This window comes from Salarias fasciatus, chromosome 7 (assembly GCF_902148845.1).
Source record: "Salarias fasciatus chromosome 7, fSalaFa1.1, whole genome shotgun sequence".
Classification (NCBI taxonomy): Eukaryota; Metazoa; Chordata; class Actinopteri; order Blenniiformes; family Blenniidae; genus Salarias; species Salarias fasciatus.
In genome coordinates this window covers 24,377,968-24,402,587 of record NC_043751.1, presented here as the reverse complement: position 1 = coordinate 24,402,587, position 24,620 = coordinate 24,377,968, and the positions used below count along the sequence as shown (strand labels likewise).

Genomic DNA, 24,620 nt, shown 5'->3' with positions numbered 1-24,620 from the left:
CATTCTCTGCATTCATGCTGCACCACCACCGGAACGGAGATGAGAGACATCTAGAATTTCACATTCTGCATCCCAGGCCGTTGTTATATTTAACAACAGTCTGTGTGTGTGTGTGTGTGTGTGTGTGTGTGTGCAGAATTCACTGGAGTGAAATTCATCCTGAAGACGAGGAAGACTGTTAGACCAGAGTGATTTCCCCCTGTGATCCTTCATAGTTACGACCTTGACAATATTATCCTGACTGTCTCTAAACTTGATCCTCTGATAATCCTCAAGTCTGTGTGTGATATTTGTCTACCATTATCCCAGTACTTCAGGAGAACCTCAACAATAAATACATGTATAGAAAACAGATGTGGTGAATTTTTAACGATGCATGAAGGATCGAGTTGACTGAGATTTGAACGAAATGTTGTTCAGAAGATGAGTCGACACCAGATGATTATTGGAGTCAATAAGAGCCTGAAGAAGTAATCTGTCAGAACAGTGAAGAACTGTGATGAGACATATTGACAAGAAACTATTTGGCCCATCGTACACTTACACTGGAATGAACCAATAATGAACACCATGGAATTAACAGCATGACGGATGCCATAAAATCACAGGAGTCTGATGAAGGTTGATTGAAAACAGACTTAAATAATGAGCAGTGCTCACACAGGATGACATGTCACTGATTCTCTGTCCGTGTTTTATCTGCGTTCCAGTATGGTGCGTACAGCATGAATAGAGAAATGAAAAGACACTGGACAGCACCCGTGGTTTGATCCCTCTGATGAGGGAAGAACTGAGGATCATCGAGAGGATGAAGTGTCAGAGGAAGTAACCACTGAGCTAAGCCAGTGCAAACACCCGGGAGAAAAGCTGCAATATAAAGGCTGCTGATGTTGATGTTTCAGTCACAGTCCAAGGGTTGATCCTCATGAAGGTGAATCAGCTTTTCATTTCTGCGCTCATCACCTCATTTCTCACCTCTCACTTCTTTCAAATCAGGACCTAAAACACAATATTTGGACAAGTTTTCCAATAAACAATAGACATTATTTATATTTAAACTGTTCCTTGAAATTAAGCTTAGATTACTTTAAGAATTATTTTTAATATAACATAATCCCTTGTTCCTAGTCCCATTTCAGATTTTTCCTGAAATGTCAACATATTCTGTCCATAACTTTTTTAAGTTATGTTGCAACAAAACAATCAAACCCCACTGAAAACGTAACTTCCTGGCCATGACCATAAAAATACTTTCGAACTACGTAGTTATATGAGTACACTGAAAAATGGAAATACTTTGACCAACTTAATTGAAATGCTTCAATTGTTAACACCTACATTAATGTAGTTGTTTGACTCAATTTGTACTTTTTTTTCCAATTCACCTTAATTGGACCAACTTAATTCATTCAGTCACCAGATTTTCTGTGTAATTCCACCATATTACGCTAGGGGGCGTTGCGGCTTCACGAGGCCGCCAAATTTAAACGTCCACGAATAAGAGCGCAGCCAACGCAATGGGGGAGTACAACGGAGGTAATTAGCTGCAAATATCACACTTCTTTTCCACTTTTTTCTAAGTAACAGTTTGGAAACTAGTCTTTATTCATCATAAAACCATTAATAAGTTTAGCTTGAATCGATACTTTGTGTTTACGACGTTGTTGATTTGTTTTCATCGATTTATGAGTTAACGTCGGCACAGTTCAATCAGACAGGCGACCCCCCCCCCCCAAAAAAAAAAAAACAAGAAATAAAATAAACAGTTTAGCTTTTTTCCAGGTTTCACCAACAAATTTTCATTGATCTTCGGTTCGTTATTCAGACAATCAAAAGTGTGTGCCAAACACTCAGCTTTGGGAGGGAGAGTCATGAAAACAGCCGAGGTCAAGTCTGAAATGAATTCAGGCATAAGGTGTGTTTTTTGTTTGTCAAGAAAGACAGTTGAAAGTGGAAGTTCACGAAGACAGCAGAAGAAAAAGAACAGTTTCGATTTGATTGTGTGTTTTGATTTAATTTTTAAAGATTATTTTTGAACTATTTTTCGACAGGTCCCTCTTGAAAATGAGGGAGTCAGCTGTATAAATAAAGGTTAAATTAAAAATTAAATTAAATAGTCCAGTGAAAAGAAAAACAACAGACAATGATAATTTGCTAACAAAGGAGTAAGCTGAAGCTTACCTCGTCTCACCCCTTTGCCTTACAAAATGGATAATTTTTACACCTGTTTCTTCAATTTACTTCACTAATAATAATATACTGATTATAATAATTCTAATAATAATTTTTATACTAATTATAATTGTACAACTGCTACTACTAATAATATTACTAACTACTATATCAATGAACACTATTTATCATAGACCTTCTGCATTATACCAAAGGAAAAGCAGAACAACCTCACAATAATACATCAACCTGTTCTTCAACACGATACTGCAGGTGGAGTTTGAAGATGTAAGGAAAAACAATACAGAACAATAATGCTCCTGTTTTTGTATTTCCTGAAAAGAACATTGACAGTTTATTTCCTGTGAGGTGAGACAGACTTTATTGTCGATTGTCTAATCCAGGGGTGTCAAACGTAAGTCATTGGGTTAAAAACCGGCCGGCAAGAGGCTCCAATCCGGCCAAACCATCAAGTGAACTGAAAAATTTCAAAGAAAACATTGATTTATTTAATAAAAAAAATCCTTGACATTAGCAGACACAACACTGAGACCGAGCTGAAAATCAGTGATGCTGCCATGAAAGCTAGAAAACTAGCATTCGCATCAAAGCCATGCTGTCAGGGTTTGTAAAAACATCCATAATGCAACAGCTGTAACAGTTTTCTGTGGCATTTCACTGTATTTTACACCAGAAAGTTTCATTAAAATTGTCTGTTGATAGATGGAGAAATGAGCGAAAAAAAAGAGAAAACTTGGAGAATGAATTGTAGAGATGTAGATTCTTAGGTGGTTTGAATGTGTTAATCCGGAATCACCTCTTCAGGACGAACTGCTGGGAGATTTGGAGAAGACGGACAGAGTTGAACATTCATCCCCGCCTACGTCTTCACATCCCGGTACCAAGACACTCCGCTACACACACACGAGAACAGTAAGCTCTTGAACATTCAGCATTAACACTCTTTCAATATTATCACAAAAGGATTGATTAGGAAGAATGAAAACACAAAGTCGACCTCTAAAATGACAAGGAAGCAGCTGACTCATCTTAGTATGTGATTCGCATAAGAAAAGCTGAGCAGCTGCTCTTCTCCTCCTATAAGAATCAACCTTTTTTCCCCCCAGTTGAAAAACAATCACCATTTCCATCAATCGGTCATCTCCACCTGCTGATGAGTTTTATTTTTCACTCTGATTTGAGTGATTTGAAGTCACTGGAAGAGCGAGAATCATCAATAACTGAATTTGGCAGCAACATAATGCAAAGTGGAGAACTCCACTCAAACAGTTTATAATCTTTGTGTTTTTGTTTTTCTCTGACACGTGAAGATGGAGGAGGAGGAGATCGAAGAAACAAGTGGAGGACCTTCGACGGTGGGCTTTAGAGCCCCCAGCAGGTCGACCGTCAGTGAAAAAGATGAGAAGAAATGAGGAATAAACAGGCAGCAGTAACAGTACCACTGTTCAGAACGTGTTGGAGACAGACTCATCCTGCCCCCCATTCTTTCATTTCCATCAGTAATACTCTTTTTATTCATCCATCCCTTCCATCCAACATCCATTTGTTCACATCATTGATCCATCTTCCAATATCTATTCCTCCATACGTCCATTGGTTGTCTGTCCTCCCATCCCATTCATATATCCACCCTCTGTACCACTCCATCCATTCCAGAGTCAGATGTTTTGTTGTTGAAGTTCAGAAGTTTATTTGATGGTGATGAATTGGTTACTTGTTAGGAACCCCTCATATGATGTAAAAGTTAAATAACAGAGTCCAGTACGGGACACTGGTCTTCGCCGTAACGTTCCGGGTGAGCAGAGACATTTTGCGGTTATTATGGAGAAACTGTGGCCCTTTGAGGGGAAACGCTGTGGAAACCGAGCGGTGAGTTTCTTTTCTCAGCTGGAACTGGAGTTTGTGGAGCTTGTCCCTGGTTGCACTTTAAATCCTGGATCTCTTTCTTTCTTGGCTGCGAGCCGCCCTGCAGGATTAGCCTCAGTCACCCAGACGGAGGGCGGGGACGAGGACCTGGAGATGGAGGCGGGGCCAGGGGCAAAACCACGGGCCTGATGTGTGAGGAGACTGAATGAAGCCCGATGGGGTCTGCAGCCAGCCAGAGTGACGATTCAGGTAGGAACTTGCACCGTTTCAACATCACTGACCTGGGGAGAGTGTGATCAGCCTCCTTCATCATCTCTCTACCACACCCTCTGCAGCTCAAGCGGTCTGTAAGTTTGACCTCCAGAACATGATCAATATTAAAAATGAGGAGCAGTTTAGTGGCTCTAAATGTGCTGCAGACGTGAATGTGTGTGTTACTGTCTGCGTTTTTATTTAGCTGTTTTAGTCTCCATTTTAGCGGTTCAGCTTTTCAAACATTGCTTCTTTATTCTTGCAAACTTGTCTCTACAGATGCAGCTGAACCAGCATCATTTTATAAATTTATATTTAATCCGTTGAATTGATAAATTGGAAGAAGTTAAATGAAGTTTTTTTCCTCTGAAGGTTGTCTTCATTCACAGTTAGCTCACATAGGATTAGCAGTGTTTGTAACTGGATATATGTTGACTGAAGTATAAATACATGATCCTTTTTAAATATATCAGTCTAATGGTGAACTAATGTTCAATAGTTTGTTTAACAGTGAGGAGACGATCCACTTCAGAGAGTTTTTGGAGCTGGAAATGTTCAAATGAGTAATTTCAGTTTGAAATTTCAGTTCCAAAAGGAAACATGTTTAGATACAGGCATCTGTATAAGCATTATGTCTCTACAAGACTTAATATGTGCAAATAAATGCAATAAACTAAGTATTTTGAGGAATATAGAAGAAAATAAAACGATATAAAATGTGCAGTATGGTGAAAAGGCTAATGTAATTTTTACTGGATTGATAAATCTATTGATATGATATTTGTGGGGAATTCGTGATTTTGTGTCAAGAAGATTAATATTATTTCATTATCTGAAAATGGTTAAAAGGTTAAAACAGATAATCTGTTTTCAATTTTTTTTAAATAAATTTACGTTAATAGAATCTTGAATGTTAAATTTTATTTCAATATAAAAGAAAAGAAGTATGAACAGACATGAACTTGTGATGTTAATCATCCTCAGCTTCTCCTGGACGGCTGCTTGTGTTCACACAGCAGTAACGCTCTTAAGAAACTAGCACAATCCATTAAAAAAGGTGCTGTTGATCTATGTACACACACACGCACACACACGCACCACACACACACTCTGCAGATCCCCGCTCAGCACATTCACATCAGCTGACCTGGGGGTCAGCTGAAGGTCAGGAACACACTGAGAGAACATGCAAACTCCACACTGATAGGCCTTAACGGACACTGTTATTTTTCAATGCACATACTTTCCAGTAATGCTCGTTCAGCTTCACCTTTCAACCCAGAGTGTTGAGCTGATTCACAGTGATCTCTGAGTGGAGGGACAGTAGCGTGTTGTTCTGTCAGACTCATGTTTCAGAGCTTTCAGTTTCAGAGGGAGCCGTCCCATCGCAGCCCACCTCGGAGTGCGACCCGGCCGACCCTTCGTCACGCCAGCCGCTCATCCTCATCACGGCCCCGTCACGGGACGACGTCTACGCCACGCCGTCCGGCATCACCATCGCCGACGCCGTCAAAGAGCGGCGGCCGGCCTCCACTCCCATCGTGGTGGGGAAGAAGCTGGTGAGCAGGGAGTGACGGTCAGGACTCCACAGGAGGTAAATCCAGAGAGGCTTCCACATACAGTAGAAACACTCACACTGGGTTAAAAAAAAAAAATCCCAATATTTAAATTTAATAGCTTAATTTATTCTTGTACATTTCAGGAACAAGGGTGATAAGTGAGAGAAATATAATATTGTCAATATTCACATGAACGTGTTTCTGTTGATCACTGGACATTTAGAATTTGTTAATATCAAAAATCTTTGTTATACAGTTGTGTGTGTGCGTTTGCAACAATAATGTCAATCTGTCACATAGGCCTGTCTTCAAATATCAAAAGAAATATTCATGTCATGTTTTGGTGAGAAGAAAAACGTTATTGTGGTCATGTCTTGTTGTTTTTAATGAATTCCAGCTGCAAAACCATAAATAAAGGTTTTATACAAATATGACCGTTCAGTTTTTCATGGCTCAGGTTGAGGACATGCTGTTGATGAAACATTACATCAGACCTGGATGTGCAGATGGTTTAAAAATACATGGACCAGATTTATTAAAAATGGAAACAGCTCATTATAAAAAAGAACACAACTTGGAACGATTAAAGTAGACTTGTTGGAATAATTCATACTTTGAACGTACGATAGTAATACTAAACCTACATAACTCTATGCTTCGTTTTCAGGTGATTATGTGGAGTAAAATCGAAGTTGTTGTAACATGTAACCTTTGAATTTGCAGTTTTCAGAGTTGAGCTGAAACTCCGGGAAAGCTCTTTGTTGGCCTGAGCCTCCCGCTGACTGCTACACCAACACTGATGGCGGCGGCGGCGCTGGAGATCTCAGCGACGGGTCTTTCCTCTCCTCTCCTGAGCTCATAAACGCTTTTTTAGCGACAGGATGGAGGCCGCCGGGGAGGACGAACCGGAGCCCATAAGGCTGAAGTCCGTTAAAGACAATAAAACCTTCACGGTGCCTCAGAATGACCGGGTAAGACTCCGAGCTCCGTGTGAGGGAGGGGTGGGAGCCAGACTTCATCCACGAATCCGCTCATTTATTACTGGGCTGCACAACCGTGGTAAAATAAACACGCAGAACACAGAGTTCACACACTTATATGAAACCAAACACCCTAATGAGAAAATCGGCCTACATTTGATTTAGTGAAAAGTTAATGTTTAGGGGTAATATTATTTACAAATCTGTGTTTCTCTGCAGGTTCTGCTAGCTATTAGCATGGGGGCTAACGAAACTGTTATTAAAAGTTACATGTAATTTGCCGATTACCGAGTTGATTCATGAATTTTAAAGAAATGTCGCTTAAAGCGGTGTCCTCCTGTAATATAATTGTTTGACTACTTTTTTTTTAAAGTGAGTTGTGGGCGTCATTCATTCGTCCGTGGCACCAGACTCCGTTTACGACTGTAGTCATTTAGTAAATACTCCAGAAATAAGAGGAAACATACACTCATAAAACGACTAAACTATTTTCCGTAATTATTCAACCCGATAAACAGTCCGGCTGTATTCGAAATTGAAAATAATTTTAAGAGTCCTGCTTTATTTAACCTCAGCTTGATGAAAATAGGAAAATTGCTTTGCATGTTTGACTTCAGGTGGTTCACCAAATGTGTGAAACAAATGAGTCAGGTACAGATGAAGTGATTTTATAGATGCAATAATCTTAAGAGATTTACATGCATAATGCTTTTGTTTTTCATTCTGCCTCTTAAATCTTGTAAATAACAAAATCGCTATTTTGTGAGCTACCTGAGAACAATTTGACGTGGTTTTATTGCACTGATCACTGTGGTTCTTCAGTTTCTTAAACTCTGAAGAACCACATGAAAACCTGCTCAGGTCTGTATACAGACTACAGTCAGACAATACAGCCATGAAGAACAGTAAACATTCAAGTCATTCTTTATCTCTGTAGACTTTGTGGATCGAATCAGTGCTCTTCTGTCAGTTTGCTCCAGTGTAGCTGAAATATTAATCTCCTTGCTCCCACTGACCTGCATGACAAGCCTGAGACTCCAGCGTTCGTCCTGCAGACTCGTCCTGAGCTCAGTCACAATCCTGAGATTAGTCGTCTGATGTGAGATGTTTTCCGCTTAGGTCTGAGAGCCGGCGGCTCCTAATCCTCTGATCAATCAGTTAATTTCAGCTTACCTGTCTGAACAGCGCCTGATTTAACAAGTTGAATCCACTTTAGTCTGAAGACCATAAATCTTTTAGTTTTGACTCATGGAGGCTTCGGACATGTATTACAGCTGCTTTAATAAATTGATCCCTGGCAGTCGAAGCTTAGCTCCTGTTTACACGACAACATTTTCAAGTGAAATCGCAAAACCCGCGCTCAGATCCCTGTGAATCTCCTGTGTTGCAGTTTGGGAGCTGCCGCAGCGTCCGAGAGTTCGAGAAGCTGAACCGGATCGGCGAGGGGACGTACGGCATCGTGTGTGAGTGGTGGCCGTTCCGTCCGCTCTGCGACACTTCCCGGGACTTCAAAATAAACCGCTGCGTTTCCTCCCTGCAGACCGAGCTCGAGACACCAAGTCCGAGGAGATCGTGGCTCTGAAGAAAGTCCGCATGGACAAAGAGAAAGACGGTGAGAGTTTACCCCAGATGTTCTCCAGCTGCGTGGGGGTCCAGCTGATCCAGCTGTGTGCTTCCTCCTGTCAGGGATCCCCATCAGCAGCCTGCGGGAGATCACCCTGCTGCTCAGACTCAGACACCCCAACATCGTGGAGCTGAAGGAGGTGGTGGTGGGAAGCCACCTGGAGAGGTACATGAAGCGCTTCGGCTCAGCGGATTTGTATTATCCAGCTGTTATTGCAGCTGTTGTACTGTTGATGCTGATTTAGCTTGACTGGTTTTGAGTTCTTGGTGTTTGTGTCTCAGCCTGTTCCTGGTGATGAGTTACTGTGAGCAGGATCTGGCCAGCCTGCTGGAGAACATGGACACGCCGTTCTCCGAGGCTCAGGTAGAACCGAGTAAAGCGCCTCCACTCCCAACCCTCACCGTCCGTCACGCAGCTTTGACCGTGTTTAGTGAAATTCACTCCTCTTCTATTTGTGTTTTTTGCTTCCCAGGTGAAGTGCATCGTCCTCCAGCTGCTCCGAGGTTTGGAGTATCTTCACCACAACTTCATGATTCACAGGTCAGACGCTGTCCTGCTGGATCGACGTTTCAATATTTCTGCATGTTGTGTGACATGTTAGCAGGTTTAATGTGGTTTTGATAGCATGTTGAAGTTCTTGTTGGATCATTTTCTTGGAGCAGATTTGGACCATGAAGAGACTGTGTGTATTTATGTGTCTCTGTGTGCGTGGTGCGTGTGTGTGTGTGTGCGGGAGCTCACTGGTTGTCCTCCTCATTATCAGGGACCTGAAGGTGTCTAATCTGCTGATGACAGACAAAGGCTGCGTGAAGATCGGTGAGTCATCACTCTGCTGTAATCTGATTAAACACACACACACACACACACACACACACACACACACACACACACACAGGGTAAAGCAGGTCAGTGCTGACCTCTGACCTCTTTCATTGCTATTAAAACTCGGAGCTCCTCATGGGACTGTTTCTAGAAGTGAAATCAAAATGACTCACGTTAACACTGTATTTACCGTCTCCGTGCCGTGAGGTTGCCGTGGAGATGAGAGTGACGGCTTCATATTAACAGTAGAAAAATGTACTTGAATTCTTTTTTCTCTTAAAATGTATTTTTTCTGGTGCAGTTAAGTTGAGATCAGATTGAGTCGAACCTGCACTGATGTTCTTCATGAAGAACCTGCAGAGTGTATTCACACCGTGTGTGTGTGTGTCTCTTCACACTCCTCTTCCTCCTGCAGCCGATTTCGGCCTCGCTCGGATGTACGGGATCCCTCAGCAGCCGATGACGCCCCGCGTGGTCACGCTGTGGTGAGTGTGTGTTGGTGTGTGTGCGTGTGTGCGTGTGTGCGTGTGTGTGTGTGTTAAACGTCTGCAGCTCCGTTGGAATCTCCCTGTAATCCTCCATTCCTGCTCCCTGCTGCAGGTACAGAGCTCCAGAGCTCCTCCTCGGCACCAAGAGCCAGACGACAGCTCTAGACATGTGGTGAGCAAACACACACACACACGCATTTCTTGATGTTGAAAATTCTCCTACATTTTAGACATTTTCATCTTTCACTGCAAGAAGCTTTCACCATTCAAAACTGTGGAAATCCGTCTTGATCTGTAATCACTGAAGCGAATCCAGGAAACAGCTACAAGATTAGAAGAGACTAAACAGCAGAATCAAATAAAGCTTCAATCTCAGACTAAAACAGCTCATTTGTTTTCCTATGAATGACGATCTGAGGGATTTCAGACAGAACTTAAAGCCGTTATCATCAGGATGTAACAGTTCATTATTTTCCCATTTTCATATTCTGACTTCAGAAAGACAAAATGCTGAAAATCCTCCGATTTGAAATCACCACAGCCTGAACTTTGCCATCACGTGCGCCGATCGCTGTGCACAAACGAAGAAGGGAGGCTCTCTGCCTCTGCCGTCGGCATGGTTACGTCCTCATAGCGGTGTTTCCTCCAGGGCGGTGGGCTGCATCCTGGCCGAGCTGCTGGCCCACAAGCCTCTGCTGCCGGGGACGTCGGAGATCCAGCAGGTCGACCTGATCGTCCAGCTGCTGGGGACGCCCAACGAGAACATCTGGCCGGTGAGACTCCGCCTCCCAACGGAAAATGGACTTTCTTTATAATCGACTCATAGTGCAAATAGATTTTTAAAACATCGATTTTGTTTTTTTTACTCAAGAAACATTTTTATTTGAAGTGTGTGTCTCTCTCAGGGTTTCTCTCAGCTGCCTCTCATCGGTCAGTACAATCTGAGGAAGCAGCCGTACAACAACCTGAAGAACAAATTCAACTGGCTGTCTGATGCTGGACACAGACTGCTCAACCTGCTGCTCATGTACGACCCTCAGCGCAGGTAATCTGGAGACGCTCTGGAATCCGGAGGTTCGCACATCGAGCAGGCGAGTAAAGATGAGACGAGACGATGCGAAATTGTTCAAATGTCGTCTGTTTTTTCAGAGCGACGGCCAAAGACAGCCTGGAGAGTTCGTACTTTAAGGAGAAACCTCTGCGTGAGTGTTTCAACATGTCGGAGGTTGAAAACTGGCAGTGCGCCGTCCCGGGTTCTAATCCGGTCTCTCCGTTCTGTCGGCAGCCTGTGAGCCTGAGCTCATGCCCACGTTTCCTCACCACCGCAACAGACGAGCCGCTCCCAATCCGGCCGACAGCCGGGCGGCCAAGAGGAGCCGAGTGTGACGACGGCGTCCGTGATGGCGAGCGCCCGGGTGGGGAAACGACTCCCGACACACACCGGCTTCACTTCACACTCACAACGAGCCTCGTTTGAAATGTCAGTTTTTATTCAGTCAGGTTAAATTAGTCGTAATGGTTAATTACATGGCTGGCGGAGGGACGGTTAGAACCCGACCCCACACACACACACACGCACACACGCTGGCCTGATCAGGCCTCTCACAGCAGGAAACAATACTTCAAGTGTAAACAGACTGCAGCTAACAGAGCGACCCGGCAGACTCGGAGACGTGCCCGACCCGACCCGCTGGAGTTTGATTCACCTTCAGTTTTTTTTTTTTTTTTAAAGAATGAACCTTCAGTCCGGTGAAAACACACACACACTTTAAAGAGACGGTAAACACAATTTAAGTCTCACAGCTTATTCCCAACATTAGCTTTCAGTCTTTTTTTAAAGTGCAAAAAAAATAAATAAAACCAACTTTTCATCAAAGAGGAACAGGAAAGGTTTAGAGTTTGTTGTAAAAGATTAACATGAAGTGAAAAAGTGGAAGCTTGAGTTAACTGTGTAAATATGCAGATTCACAGATTGAGACTTGGTTAAATACTGAGAGGACTTCACTTAAAAATCAGTGAAGATTTCAATTTTGGATAGATGGAAATTTTGTTCTTATGGCGAGCAAAAAAAAAAAAAATCAAGACATTCTTGTGACTTTGCAAATATATAAATTTGCAGTTTTTTTTTTTTTTTACTCAGACTAAAAAAAAAACCAAATCTTTCATTAAACAGAAAATTGAGCAAAGAAAAATTTACTGAAATGTGTAAAACTGAATCGGAGCCTCTGTTACTTCAGTTCATACATTCTAATTTAAAATTGTGGAAAAAAAAAAACGTTTTCTAGGTTTTCATGCCTCCAAAATCTCAGCCATTCTCTGAAATGTGAAGTTTTTGTTGCGGGGAGCGCCCTCTAGTGGTGAAAACAGGAGCAGTTCGGCTTCAGTCAGTTTATTTCTGCTGCTGTGGGTCGGACACGTCTCTGCTGTGCACGACGACGGGAGGATTTCTCTTCATTAAATAACAAAATAAGGAGCTCTGGAACACCTGGACACTGACTTGAAGAAAACAAAAACCCACAGACATACACACACACACACACACACACTCATACACACTCTCTCATACACCCGCATGCCTGGCAGGAGAACTGAACAACCTCTTTCTTCAAATAGTCCTGGAAAAGTGCACGGCGGCAGCAGAGTGTACAGTCCTTCAGTCGGCTCGGAGCGGAGGATGAAGAGTTCGTGTAGTGAACTGAAGGAGGAGGAAGAGGAGGAGGATGCAGTGACTCTTCTGGAGGGGGGCGGCGCTCCGACTCTCAGCCCTCCATCCCAAAGTCCTCTGTGAACTTCTTGACCTTCAGCAGGTCCTCGGTGTTGACGGTGGGACGAGTGGTGGACAGGGAGCGCAGCATGTCCGACTGGAACGAGAAAACACACAAAGACACACACGATTTGAACGCTGCGCATAGGAGCAATCACACACTTTGATCACATGAACGTCACTTCACTTACTTCCCTGATGTTTTTCACGTTTACAGATAAAATAAAAGCCTTCTGCTGCTCTTATTTTGACATTCACATTCTGAAAATGTGTTTTTGCCAGGATTTCTTCTTTGTGGACAAACTGCTGTAATAAATGTTTTTGAAACTGTTTGGCTGTCAGAATCTGAATAAATAAATCCAGAAGGTGGCGAAGTTTGTCTCAGAAAACTTGAATCTGACTGACAGCTAAACCTGAAGCGTCTCCAGACGGGCTGGAATTTCAGTAATATAAATGCTCAAGTGAATCAGACGAAGCACTGAGCTCTGCTGGGTTTTTATCTCACCATGCAGACGATGGGCTCCAGCAGTTTGTCACTAGGCACGTCCATCCAGGTCATCTCTATGGCTGCGGGGTCACCGGGGGAGCAGGGGGTCAGCAGGTCGTCCACCATCACCTGGTTGTTGCTCCGGGACGGACCGTGAACCTGCAGGAGGAGGAAGAGTAACACCCGTGTGTTTTGAACGTTATCGTGTTGAGTGGTTATAGGTCAGTGTGTGTGTGCGTGCTCACCTTCTTGAAGTGTGTGGCTGACTGCACCTTGCGGACCGGCTGCATGAGGGCGTCCCGGACGATGATGCTGATGTCGGCTCCGGAGTATCCGTCGGTCTTGTGCGCCAGCTGCCGCAGGTCGGCCTCGCTCAGGCTGTGCGGCGTGTTTCCCAGGTGGAGGCGGAACATCTGGGCGCGGGCCGGCTCCTCCGGCAGGGGGATGTAGATCCGCTTCTCAAACCTGAGGGAGGAACACCGAGAGGTTAGAGTTCATCGGAGCTGAATCACACCCTCAAGAAGCCCCCTTTGTTCTCTCCTCTAAACCATCAATATATCAATAATAGTTTATATTTCTAAAGTGTGACAGGTGTCCCGTGTTGACCTCTGACCTCCTGCGGATGGCGGCGTCCAGCACCCAGGGGATGTTTGTGGCTCCGAGCACCAGAATCCCGTCGTTGTTGTTCCCCACACCTGCAGCAGCAGCACAGAGTTCAGACAGACCCGTCCAGGCGGACGACCCGTGCTTCCTTCACTGCGGCTGGGAATTCCCAGTGTCGGCGGTTCGGGGAGCTTTACAGGAACTCACCCTGCATCTGGACCAGGAACTCGGTCTTGATGCGTCGGGCGGCTTCGCTCTCGTTCTCGTTCCTGGAGCCGCACAGCGAGTCCACCTCGTCGATGAAGATGATGGAAGGCTTGTGTTGGCGAGCCAGGTCGAAGAGGTTCTTCACCAGCCTGAGACACACACACACACACACACACACACACACACACACACAGGTCACACTCTGAGGACGACCTCACAACAGAACGTCGGTCACACTGCTCCACTGAGAGTGAAGCCTCGTTTGAACCACTACGTACTTCTCGCTCTCTCCCAGCCACTTGGACATGAGGTCGGAGGACGAGACGGAGAAGAAGGTGGAGTTGTTGGCCTCGGTGGCCACGGCTTTGGCCAGGTAGGACTTCCCCGTCCCCGGGGGTCCGAAGAGCAGGATGCCTCTCCAGGGGGTCCGTTTACCTGAAGACCGCACAGGTTTCAGTGAGCAAAACGCTGAGACTGCACTCGTTCAAATTTCACTCGGAATGTTTAAAAAACAAAAGAAAACATCTGGGCTCAACATTAGGACTCATTTCAACCGATTCATGCAGAAAAAAAAACAATCAAAGCACCAATCTATTGAGGATTCTACTTTGCAGCTAAAGTTTGTTCACACTTCATACCGAGGCTCCGTTTACAAGACGTTTGGGGTGAAAACGCCTCATTTTTGTTTTCGTTTCAGTAAAGTTTTGTTTTCTGAAGCCAGACTAACGAACCGACCTGTGAACAGGTGGGGGAACTTAATGGGCAGGATGACGGCTTCCTTCAGGGCCTCTTTGGCTCCCTCCAGGCCGGCCACGTCGTTCCACCTCACGTTGGGCTTCTCCATCACGATCGCACCTGCAGCCATTTAATTCATTAGTCAATTCAGATTGAGAGGCGCAAACATTTAAACTCATAACTCAAATCAGACTGATATAAAGACAAACTTGTGTACAAAATAACCTGTAGCAGTTTGAAGGATTTAAGAAGAGATTTACGCTCCAACTAACAAAGTGAAAGAAGAAAAACTCCCCAGATGAGTCTGAGCGCTTCTAAAGGTCAAACCTCAAAATAAACTCCATGCAGACCAATGTTCTCAAAGAGCCACATGAAAAAGTCGCAGTACTACTGACATCTGACAGAGCAGCTGACTTGAGTTTTGCTCAATAAGAAAGATCTCTTCATAAAAAGCAGAGTTTTCACATGACTAATGAGCAACTGCTGCTCTGCTAGAGGTGCTGAATAATCATTTCTCTGAGGTGGATGTAGGCGACTCTGCATCGATGCAGTGGCACAAGATAACTGAATATAATGCAGCAATGTTGTTTCTTGATTTTAAGCAGCTCTTTTTAAGTGCTTCAACGGGCAAGATGCTGGATCCAACCCATAATGCAATAATGACCAACAGCATGAACAAATGTGACTCTTTTAGATGGAATAAAGCCATGATAACTACTTTTAATGTTTTTGAGGAATTACCAGTGACTCTCTGAGGGCCGGTCAAGCAGAAACAAAGGGGAACATGTGGCCCCTGGGCCTTATGTTGCCCAACTCCGATGTAGATTGTGATCAATTCAACACACCATGAATGAAGTAAAGTCATTTATCTACGACAGATTTAAGGGAAAATAAACAATGGTTTGATTTCTGGATGTTTGGAAAGCCAGAAAGAAAAATGTGTTTTCAGCCCCTAAATCACTGATCTCATCGAGACGTCACGCTGCCACCATCAGGTCAAACCGAGGAACTACGACAGCGGCTGCCTTTGCCTGAGACTCACCCATCAGCTGCTCCTGAAGCTTCTTCTTCTCCGGGTTTTCTCCTTCACTGTCGCTGTCGCTCCTGCACAAACAAACACACCGTGAGCGCAAGTGTGTGTGTGTGTGTGTGTGTGTGTGTGTGTGTGTGTGTGTGTGTGTGTGTGTGTGTGTGTGTTCTTGTATTTCTATCCTTGTCGGGGCCAAATGTCCCCACAAGGATAGCAAAACGTGGAACGACGTGCCTTGTGGGGACCTTTTTCCGGTCCTAAGTAGGAGAAACAGTGTTTTCTTGACCATGTTGTTGTTACTGAAAAAAGTAAAAGTGCAAAAACATTTCTTGAGGGTTAGGCTTTGTTGTGGTGTGGGTTAGGGTTAGGGTAAGGGTCAGGGTTAGGGGCTAGACATGAATGGGAGTCAATGGACGGTCCCCACAAGGATAGAAATACAAGACTGTGCGTGTGTGTGTGTGTGTGTGTGTGTTTGGGCTCACTTGTCATTGCTCTGCGCCTCCTTCACGGGCTTCTTGCCCTGCTTGTCCTTGTTCTTCAGGTAGTCCTTGAGCTTCTCCGCCCGGTCCAGGTACTGCATGCACTTGGCTCGGATGCTCTCCTTCGCCTTGTCGCTGTGCGCCTCATCTGGAAGGAAACGCTCCCGTCACTCATTTCAAACAACATCTACGGGTTCAGCTTGTTTTTAGAATCATCTCGGACTTTGGCTAAAACACAAAAAAATCAAACACAGATAAGAAGCATGAAAAAAGCAGAAAAAGCCTGATCATTTTATCACATTTTATCATCAATCTGACTGAATTCTCCCTGATGTGCACACGATCCCAGACGAAGCTTTAATCAGGAGTAATGAAGATGGATTCCTCTGTGACCGCAGCTAAAGTGGGAGAGTCCCGACATCCCGCTCACATTTGATGGCGTGCAGGAAGTACTCCACGGCGTGCTGGTACAGGCGCAGAGCCTCCTCATAGTTCTTGGCCTTGTCCTCCTCGGTGGCTTTGGTGACGAGATCGATCGCTTTCTGCGGGAAACAGCAGGAGCAAAGAGAAGTTTGAACAGGAACTCTGAAGGGTTGGAGGACGGGAGGAGAGGAAACACCGGGAGGCTGCAGAATCTACTGAGAGGATTTTATCAGTCTGGGCTGAACCGAGTCTGACATCTCAGCTTTAAAGGCACGAAACAGGGAAGAGGTGACATTAAATACATCAGATTCAGATCTTTTACATTTTAATTTTTTCATGACTTTGTATGATTCATTTAGAAAAACATTTTATTCCTGAAATGTTTTTTGTTCATTTTGTTTGACATCGTATCAAAAATCTGTATTAATTTTATATTCATTTATTTAATCAATTATTTTGAATCTTTAACAATTTTATTGGAATTTCATTTTAGACTTTTAAGTTTAATGAAATTAATGAAGCTTTTTATTTTTTTTTATGCATTCACTTGTTAATTTATTGCTGTTATTTCTAATATAAATGCAAGTTTGTTATCTCATATTTTCTGTTTGGTAATCCTAATTATTAAGATTTCTTCTAATTCCCTATTAGTCCTCACTGTAATTGTTTTTCCCTTTAGGTTGTTTTGCAATGTGCAGCATGAAAAGTCCACAACAGTGACAGAAAAGCCAGAAAAACATTTAATATCCACACTGTGGCATTGATTTCTGTTTTTAAACTGGACAGTTTTTTAGCTGGATCTAACATTTACTCCAAATAGTGTCAATACATCACCTTACAAACAGAAGATTTATGGCAATCTGACTGTGATTGATTCGAATCCTCCTCTAAAATCTTCAGAATATTGATAGTTTCCCTCTATATCAGATAAAACGTGTCAGGGTCACAAAACTTAAAAGTAAATCAGCTTTAAATGTGTGAAAAACACAGAAAACTTCATAATGATGGGGGGGAAATAGTTAGAACAGTTTTCGAAAAAAAGAATATAAACTTAATTTCCATCCAGATATGATCTGCCGTGGACACAACTGGAAAGAGGATCTCAAAGTAAAATAAGATCTGGGGATAGTAAAACGTGACATTAATCTGTAAAATTACATATTTTTACTTGAAGATGAGCCTCTGGGTGCAGCTGAAGGATTGTGTTGTTGGGTGGGAGATTAATAAATAAAACCACACCAACACGTGTTTGTCAGCCTGCACATGACAACAATAAAACCCCAAACACCTGATCTAGAAGGTTTGATGTTCATTAAAACAATAGAAAACACGAATTTGTGCTCCAAACGTGTTTAAAAGGCGCTCGGTGTCATGATGAGTAAAGCTAACGGGCCCGCACCACGGTGACAGGTCCGTAAGAAACAGCCTCTCCTTCACCAAACAGCGTCTCTTATAACCGATATAATCCTCAACTAGCTGATTCAAACACTTTCTGTGATAAATGTTGGTTTAGCTGCGTGAAACGCTAATTTCACTGTAAATCGCACATGCTAACAGCGTTAGCATCAGCTGTTTAAAGCCACACTGACGCTGCATTAGCATTTAGCTTCAGCTAGCTGTTATCATCCGACAACAGAAACGCCTAACCGTGCCTTTAAAGACACTCCTTGAGGCCTCAACTGTGTCTAATAAATCTGAGGAAACTCCCCGATCTATTGAGATGGATAAATATTTTCCCTATGAAGAAAAACGTTAGTATTACTGGTTTATTTGGGAAGCAGATCTGCTAGCATCGTTGTTGTGATTAGGAATCAGCAAGTTAATACTTGTAAAAATTAAAAAAAAAAAACGACACCTTATATGGTACATTAGAAGTCTTTTTTGTATTCTAGAAACAATATTAAGCGTTTTCCATGTTATTCACAGATATATTGATGATTTTCCTTTATTTGTTTGACCTGAAAGATGTTTCACTGAGTTCTGCACAGGGATAATTGTGCCCCTCCTCCGCGGGAGCGCGCACAGACTTTACACCCCACCAAGATTTTGTAAAGATTTCTGAAATGGTTTTCTCTTCACATACATAGAAAAACCTGGGTCAGATTTAATGATGACAATAAACATAACGCAAGATGAATCTGCAATAGAAACCACTGATCATCAATAAGCTTTGCTTTTAAGTGTGATTTAAATGTGAATGAAAACACATATGAAAAGAAAGATGGGCTTTTCTAAAACCTGTCTCAAAGGTTAATAAAGACAAAGAAAAATTTAAGAGCTATTGTAAAGCATTCTGAACTGCCTCATGAATTCATCATTAACATTTTCCCAATAGAGGAGCTTGAGCTTCTCATCCATCCCAAAATGCGAACTGAACCTCCGTCTAACCATTTACACATTTTCGATATATTTAAAAAACAGAATTAGGCTGAAGGAGGGTCATTATGGGTGGATCCTGAGAAATTGCAAAGTCATTAAAACAATGTGTTCATCAGGTTGAACTGTCCTGCACATAATTCCAAGTTATTCATGGACACTGATCTCATTTCAACTTTTTCTGTGAAAAATCCGCAGCTGCGATGGACATAAGTTATTCATTAACAGGTTACAAATTCATTTTTTAATTTGGATGCAGAGTTAATACACATTTATTGCCAATAGCTTGTTTCTATATATTTTATATATTTTCTACTTTTTGAAATATCTTGTATGATACAATAGTAATGTTTGTATTTACATATTGAATTATACAACTAGGAGTTTCGGTTTGAATTTTTTTCTTTAGAAAAAGGCAAAAATGTGAATTGCTTCCCAAGCCTTGACGTGCGCGTTCCAGTCTCCTCAGCTCATTGCGTGCGCGCTACGGCCTCCTCCGCGGGGGAGAGCTTGGGCGCTAACGTTAGCCTGCTAGCATCTAGCCGTACCTGTAATGTTGACGTTGTCATTTCATCTCAGTCGTCCGCTCTCCGTCCTCCAGATTCTATCCGCGGGCCTCCAGCAGCTGCGCGCGGCGAACAGGTGAAGCGGCTAGCGGCGCAGTGAGCTAACTAGCCGGTTCGATCGCGACATGACCAGAAGAAAACACAACGACACTGCGGCTAACGGCCAGCTATTGCTAACACTGCATTTCCGGTCTTCACAGTAAAACACCGGAAGTACGGAAACCTAAAAAAATATCAGAATTCATTTTTGAAATATTTATTAAATTGTATACCTTTAGTCACGATTCAAATCTAAACATTGCGCAAGGATAAAATTCAAATTTATAAGTGGATTGGTCAAATATTAAGAAAAAGACTTTGACATGGGTTAAACTCAGATTAAAAGAGGAGTTGTCTCCATCTAGCCGCCAGATTCTAGTACTACAACTTCAACTATAAAACAGCCCTGGAAGATGCAGACCAGAGAAAATATTTTTTTTTTTCACCAGTTTTTCTCCTCAAAACAAACATTCAGCTCCAATTGCCAATTGCTCTACATTGCTTCAATTCAGCCATATTCGATGAAACTCTGTTGGCATTCCCTTTTTGTCATCTTTCTCTCTAGCGGAAACACATCAGTTCTCCTTAAGATGTTCATGTCCCTAAGATACTTCAAAACTTCTAGATTTTCTGTGTGTGTGTGTTTCAATAATCTGTTCTCGTCATCTCACATTTATTTATCTATTTCTGTAAGACTAAAAAAACTCAACAGGACTTTACTATTCCCTGTCAAACTTTGGACATTATGAGGGAAGCAGACCACAGGGGGAAAAAAACCTATAGAAAACAATTCCACTTATTTTGCTTTGTAAAGAAAAGAAGAAAAAAAAAACCCTCTTACAATTACATGAAATTTGAAAATCCTCATTTGAAAAGATGCATTCATGCATGTCCTATTTCTGTGTGTCAGTCATTTATTACATGTTGTGAATATGAACATGTTTTCATTATAAATTCTTATTATTGTATCATTTTCTTGTCAATAGCATTTCAAATAATGTTTAATTTTTTTTGTATTTGTGCAATGTGGAGCTTCTGTGATAACTGATAATAAATTGTTGCATTTTGATTGTTTTGGGGAAAATAATCTGAACCATCCTCTGACACATCGTTTCTCTTCTGGCCTGTTTGATGATGTTTGCAGGTTCAGTTCTTCAGTTTGGTGCTGATATGTGATGTTGTTTAATGTGTCAAGGACAGCAGTTACTCTTATTGGAAAGCAAAAAAAAAACAAAACAAAAAAAAAAACAATTTAAGGTTACGTTTGTGATTTTTACACTATAACAGGCCATCTTATTTTTGAGCCCCTTCACTAAAATCAAAAGGATAATGAAATCAATTCAGGCGAAATCAGCTTCCCTGGTTCCAGGTGTGATCTTGACGGTCTTTAACCTCACAGACTCAACAAATGAGGTGAATTTCTGATGCAGTCTGAAAAAAATTAAAAAAGATGCTCATTACAAACAGTGGCTCCGCTACAGTTTAAAAAAAAGAAACAGTAATCAGCTTCTTTTTGAGTGACACATCCACCAGAGTAGTTTGTAAGAGTTTTATTGGTCTGTATTTACATGAGATTACTACAGAGCTATGATACAGGGTACACATACTGTGAAGAAGTCTACAATACTTTGCATATGACAGGTTTGATTGTGTCGGACGCAGCTGCCACACCTTGGACCTTTGGTTCCACAGACAAGAGAAAGTCTTTCCCTCTTTCTCTCAAGTGTTGCTTTGCATAGACAAGAAGAAAAACCGGGTCCGTCATGTTAGAGAAGGGTGTTAAAGGGGTACATTCACAGGCTTGGGGAGCGGGGTCCTCGGGTTTAGTGCACGAAGCTTAAGAGACGGACGGCCTGCAGGCTGGAATCAGATTACAGTGGTGAGAGCGAGGTGACGTTAACAAAGCGATCAAAGTGAAAACTCCCACAAAGCACAAACAGTTTTGGCTGAAATATTTAACCATTTTAGAGTTCCTTAGTTTTGCTTTAGTTTCACTCAATTTTTAGTTTTTTTTTTCCCTTCAACCATTCCTTCTAATGCTTTTCCAAATTCTTCATTGAGTTTGTTGAAAACGTTTATTTTTCATTTGCCTAATAGGTCACAATATAGTAATTAGACATCCTTTTTTTTTAAAGTTTTTAATCCAACCCAATTTTGACAATTGTCCATTTAGTTTGGGTAAATTCTGGTAATAAGCAGAACGTTTTTGTGGTTGTTTGATATTTTTAGCATTTTTGCTAAAAATTTTAATAAGTGTATCAACTTATATATATTATATATATATATATATATATATATATATATATATATATATATATATATATATATATATATAAACAATTTTTTTTACATGTTTTGTTTTCTTGCATTTCCTTGTTGTTCAAAATGTGTCATTTGGGCCTTTTGCAGATTTCCACAATGACTCCAGGAGTTGATGAGAATCATCTTAAACTTCAATCTCTGAATATTTGCAGTAAATCCGTTGGTCTGGGGTCATTTGTCTTGTTAAAAGTCTTTTCCTTGTTATTTCTCCTGAATTCTCGGCCCATTTCGGTTTCTAAACCTGCTCAGTTAATGTTTCCATGGTGACGGCCTATTTTAGATTAAAAAAAAAATTCCCCAAAGTGAGTGAAGGACATGAAGCGCAGGGTCACGGAGATGAGAGAGAGCTGTTCCTTTGAGGACAGACGATTTATCTTGTGTTCCTGATGTTTCAGTCAGTCCAGACAATGGGACTTTTGTCTGATTTCCAAGAGCAACTCACAGTCTGCACTGGAGGGAGCGACCACAGGGCAGCACGGAGCTGCATAACGCAGCGGCGAGCAGCAAGGAGCTGCACAATGCAATCCGGAGCAGCACAATGCAACATCGAGCAGCACAGAGCACAATGCCGTCCACTGTTTCATTAAGGACGCAGAGCTGCGCGGAACAGCAGTGAGCAGCAGAAGGTGGCAGCACGACTTCAGCAGAGTCCTGCTGCCGAGGTCTGTACTCACAGCAGAAGGGAAGTCACTGAACGGAGAACAAAAAGAACCAAAATGCATCTATAATAAAGTCAGCTGACCTTAGATTTAACAACCACATGGAAAGGAAGTGAAAGTAAAACTAATTCAGGAGTTCAAACAGTTGTGAGACAGAAGTTTGACCGCTTGAACTTTTGGTTCATTTGTTGTTGTTTTTTTTCTGTTGATGTTTCAAACAGGGATAAAAAGAAAATTTTCAACATGAGACAAAACCAATCAGATTCTGAATTCAAGTCACAGAGAAGCCAAAAAAGAAAGAAAACATAAGCAAAAACAATCAGGAAGAAATGAAAAACAACAAAGAACTGAAATGATCAATTAAAAGGTTAAAAATAACAAATTAGAGGAGAACATTATTGTCTCAGGCTGTGTAAGTAATTCCATGGACCCTCTCTGTGATCCTGCTGCACATCACAGCGGACACTGGTGGACAGTGTTCCAAGTTTTCTGTAAAGTTTCTCACTCCAGTTTTCTTTGACTTGTATAAATCTCAATTCGACAGCCTCATTTCTCAGCCGTTAAAACATTTTGTGGGAGTTTTCACACTCGTTTGTTGCATTCCGTGTAAAGTATGATCTCCGATCACTCAAGGAATTGTTTTTTAAGCTGAAGGCATGCAAAAACAAACTAAATACTGAAAAAGCAACAGACGGAGAGTCATGTGAAAGACAGCCGTCTTATGTGTTGTAATTCCACTTTGAACCACGAGGTGGTGCAGTGAGCTACTCCGTCCTCACTGCCACCACAGAAGAAGCATCAGAGAACACTCTGAAGGTGTAACTTCTGAAGAACTGGAGGGCAGATGAGACGACTCACTGCTGCCACCCAGTGCACACATGTGGTACTGCTTAAATCTTACAAACTGCACCTTTAAAGACAAAAAAACAAACAAACAAACTGCAGAAATGGTCAAAACCGCAGAAATTAAACATGTAGAACATGAAGTCGCCGGTTTACTGGTTATGAGACAGAAAAAAGAGGAACTTGATGGTAGTGTGTAGAAGACATGAGTGCATTTGTGTGTTATAGTAGCAAACTGACTTGTGTGTTAGTATTTGTGTACACAGATTTTGACTGTGTGTATGTTCAGTGTGTGTTGGGACACAAGGACAATAAATGTCTCTGCACAAGAAGTTGGTGTTTCTGCCATGACAGAAGCTTATGTCTTTTTTTTTTTTTTTACCCTGCCGTGGACTGGCAGGTTCACTGTGTCACTGATAACATGACGGGAACAGGATGAGACAAAACTGGACACATGTGAGCCTGCAAGTCCAGACTGAGGGTTAAAATTCTGACATGGCAGAAGACCCAAATCCAATCAGGTGAGAAGATACTTACAGGTCCGAGCAGCTTTGGATACACACACCAAACATGTTACACACAAAATTTGATGCACAAAGGTAGGCTGAAACAAATGTCGATACACACACAGAAATCAGGACACAAACACACACAAAAGACATTTTGCGTGTATCATAACCCCACAGGACGTCATTCATCACCATCTGACACAGGGCCTGTTTACACGACAATGATTCAAATAAAACCGTATCGCTTTTGCGTTTGTGTTTCAGAAAATTTCCTGTTCACATGACGAAGTTTCACATGGAAATGGAAGCGACGCTGAAACCGATGTAGTTTTCATGTAGGCCCACTAGTGGCTGCTGTTGGTAGTGCTGTTATGGTTCATGGTGCTAGAATAAAACCACACGGACATTCGTATGGACAGACCACCAAGCTGGATGGTTATTACTGTGACCGTCAACTCTGAAACGACTGGGAGTCATGACACTCTGGAGGAAAACACTGTTATTTTCTATCTACCGAGCGTGAGCAGGACAACGTCACGGGTTACGAGCAATTTCTGAAAGCTGTACTGATTTCAGTCGGAGTGTTTTCAGTGGCTCCGAGCTCCATTGTCGTGTAAACAGACTCCCAAAGCGCAACAACAGTTTTGTGTGATTCACTTGAAATCACTGCCGTGTAAACACACCCAGAGCTCATGTTTGTGGAGCGACGCCATGTGGAGATCAACAGTTAACATGGTAACAGGATTTAACGCTCGAGGAGTAATACTGTTGCTTGTGCATGTCCGAAGCATGGA

At 42.2% G+C, this 24,620-nt stretch overlaps 3 protein-coding genes across 3 annotated transcripts in view; 2 read left to right on the top strand and 1 right to left on the bottom strand.

Annotated features, from left to right (window-relative positions):
• LOC115391637 (NACHT, LRR and PYD domains-containing protein 12-like) overlaps positions 1-24,620 on the top strand; it is a 435,710-nt gene that overhangs the window by 279,951 nt on the left and 131,139 nt on the right. The window lies entirely within an intron of this gene.
• On the top strand, positions 6,710-12,531 carry LOC115391262 (cyclin-dependent kinase 10-like). The gene is made up of 14 exons (XM_030095385.1): positions 6,710-6,841; positions 8,241-8,313; positions 8,391-8,462; positions 8,537-8,639; positions 8,756-8,837; positions 8,947-9,014; positions 9,238-9,290; positions 9,712-9,781; positions 9,897-9,956; positions 10,434-10,557; positions 10,690-10,829; positions 10,934-10,986; positions 11,070-11,199; positions 12,398-12,531. Exons 1-13 carry the CDS (start codon positions 6,752-6,754, stop codon positions 11,168-11,170), a joined length of 1,089 nt encoding a protein of 362 aa, XP_029951245.1. The 5' UTR covers positions 6,710-6,751; the 3' UTR covers positions 11,171-11,199; positions 12,398-12,531.
• LOC115391255 (vacuolar protein sorting-associated protein 4A) lies at positions 11,452-19,627 on the bottom strand. Its single transcript, XM_030095374.1, has 11 exons — positions 19,437-19,627; positions 16,520-16,631; positions 16,093-16,237; positions 15,623-15,684; positions 14,581-14,700; positions 14,124-14,280; positions 13,846-13,994; positions 13,649-13,730; positions 13,281-13,500; positions 13,054-13,194; positions 11,452-12,645 (listed from the first exon to the last, which is right to left on the bottom strand). Exons 1-11 carry the CDS (start codon positions 19,455-19,457, stop codon positions 12,544-12,546), a joined length of 1,311 nt encoding a protein of 436 aa, XP_029951234.1. The 5' UTR covers positions 19,458-19,627; the 3' UTR covers positions 11,452-12,543.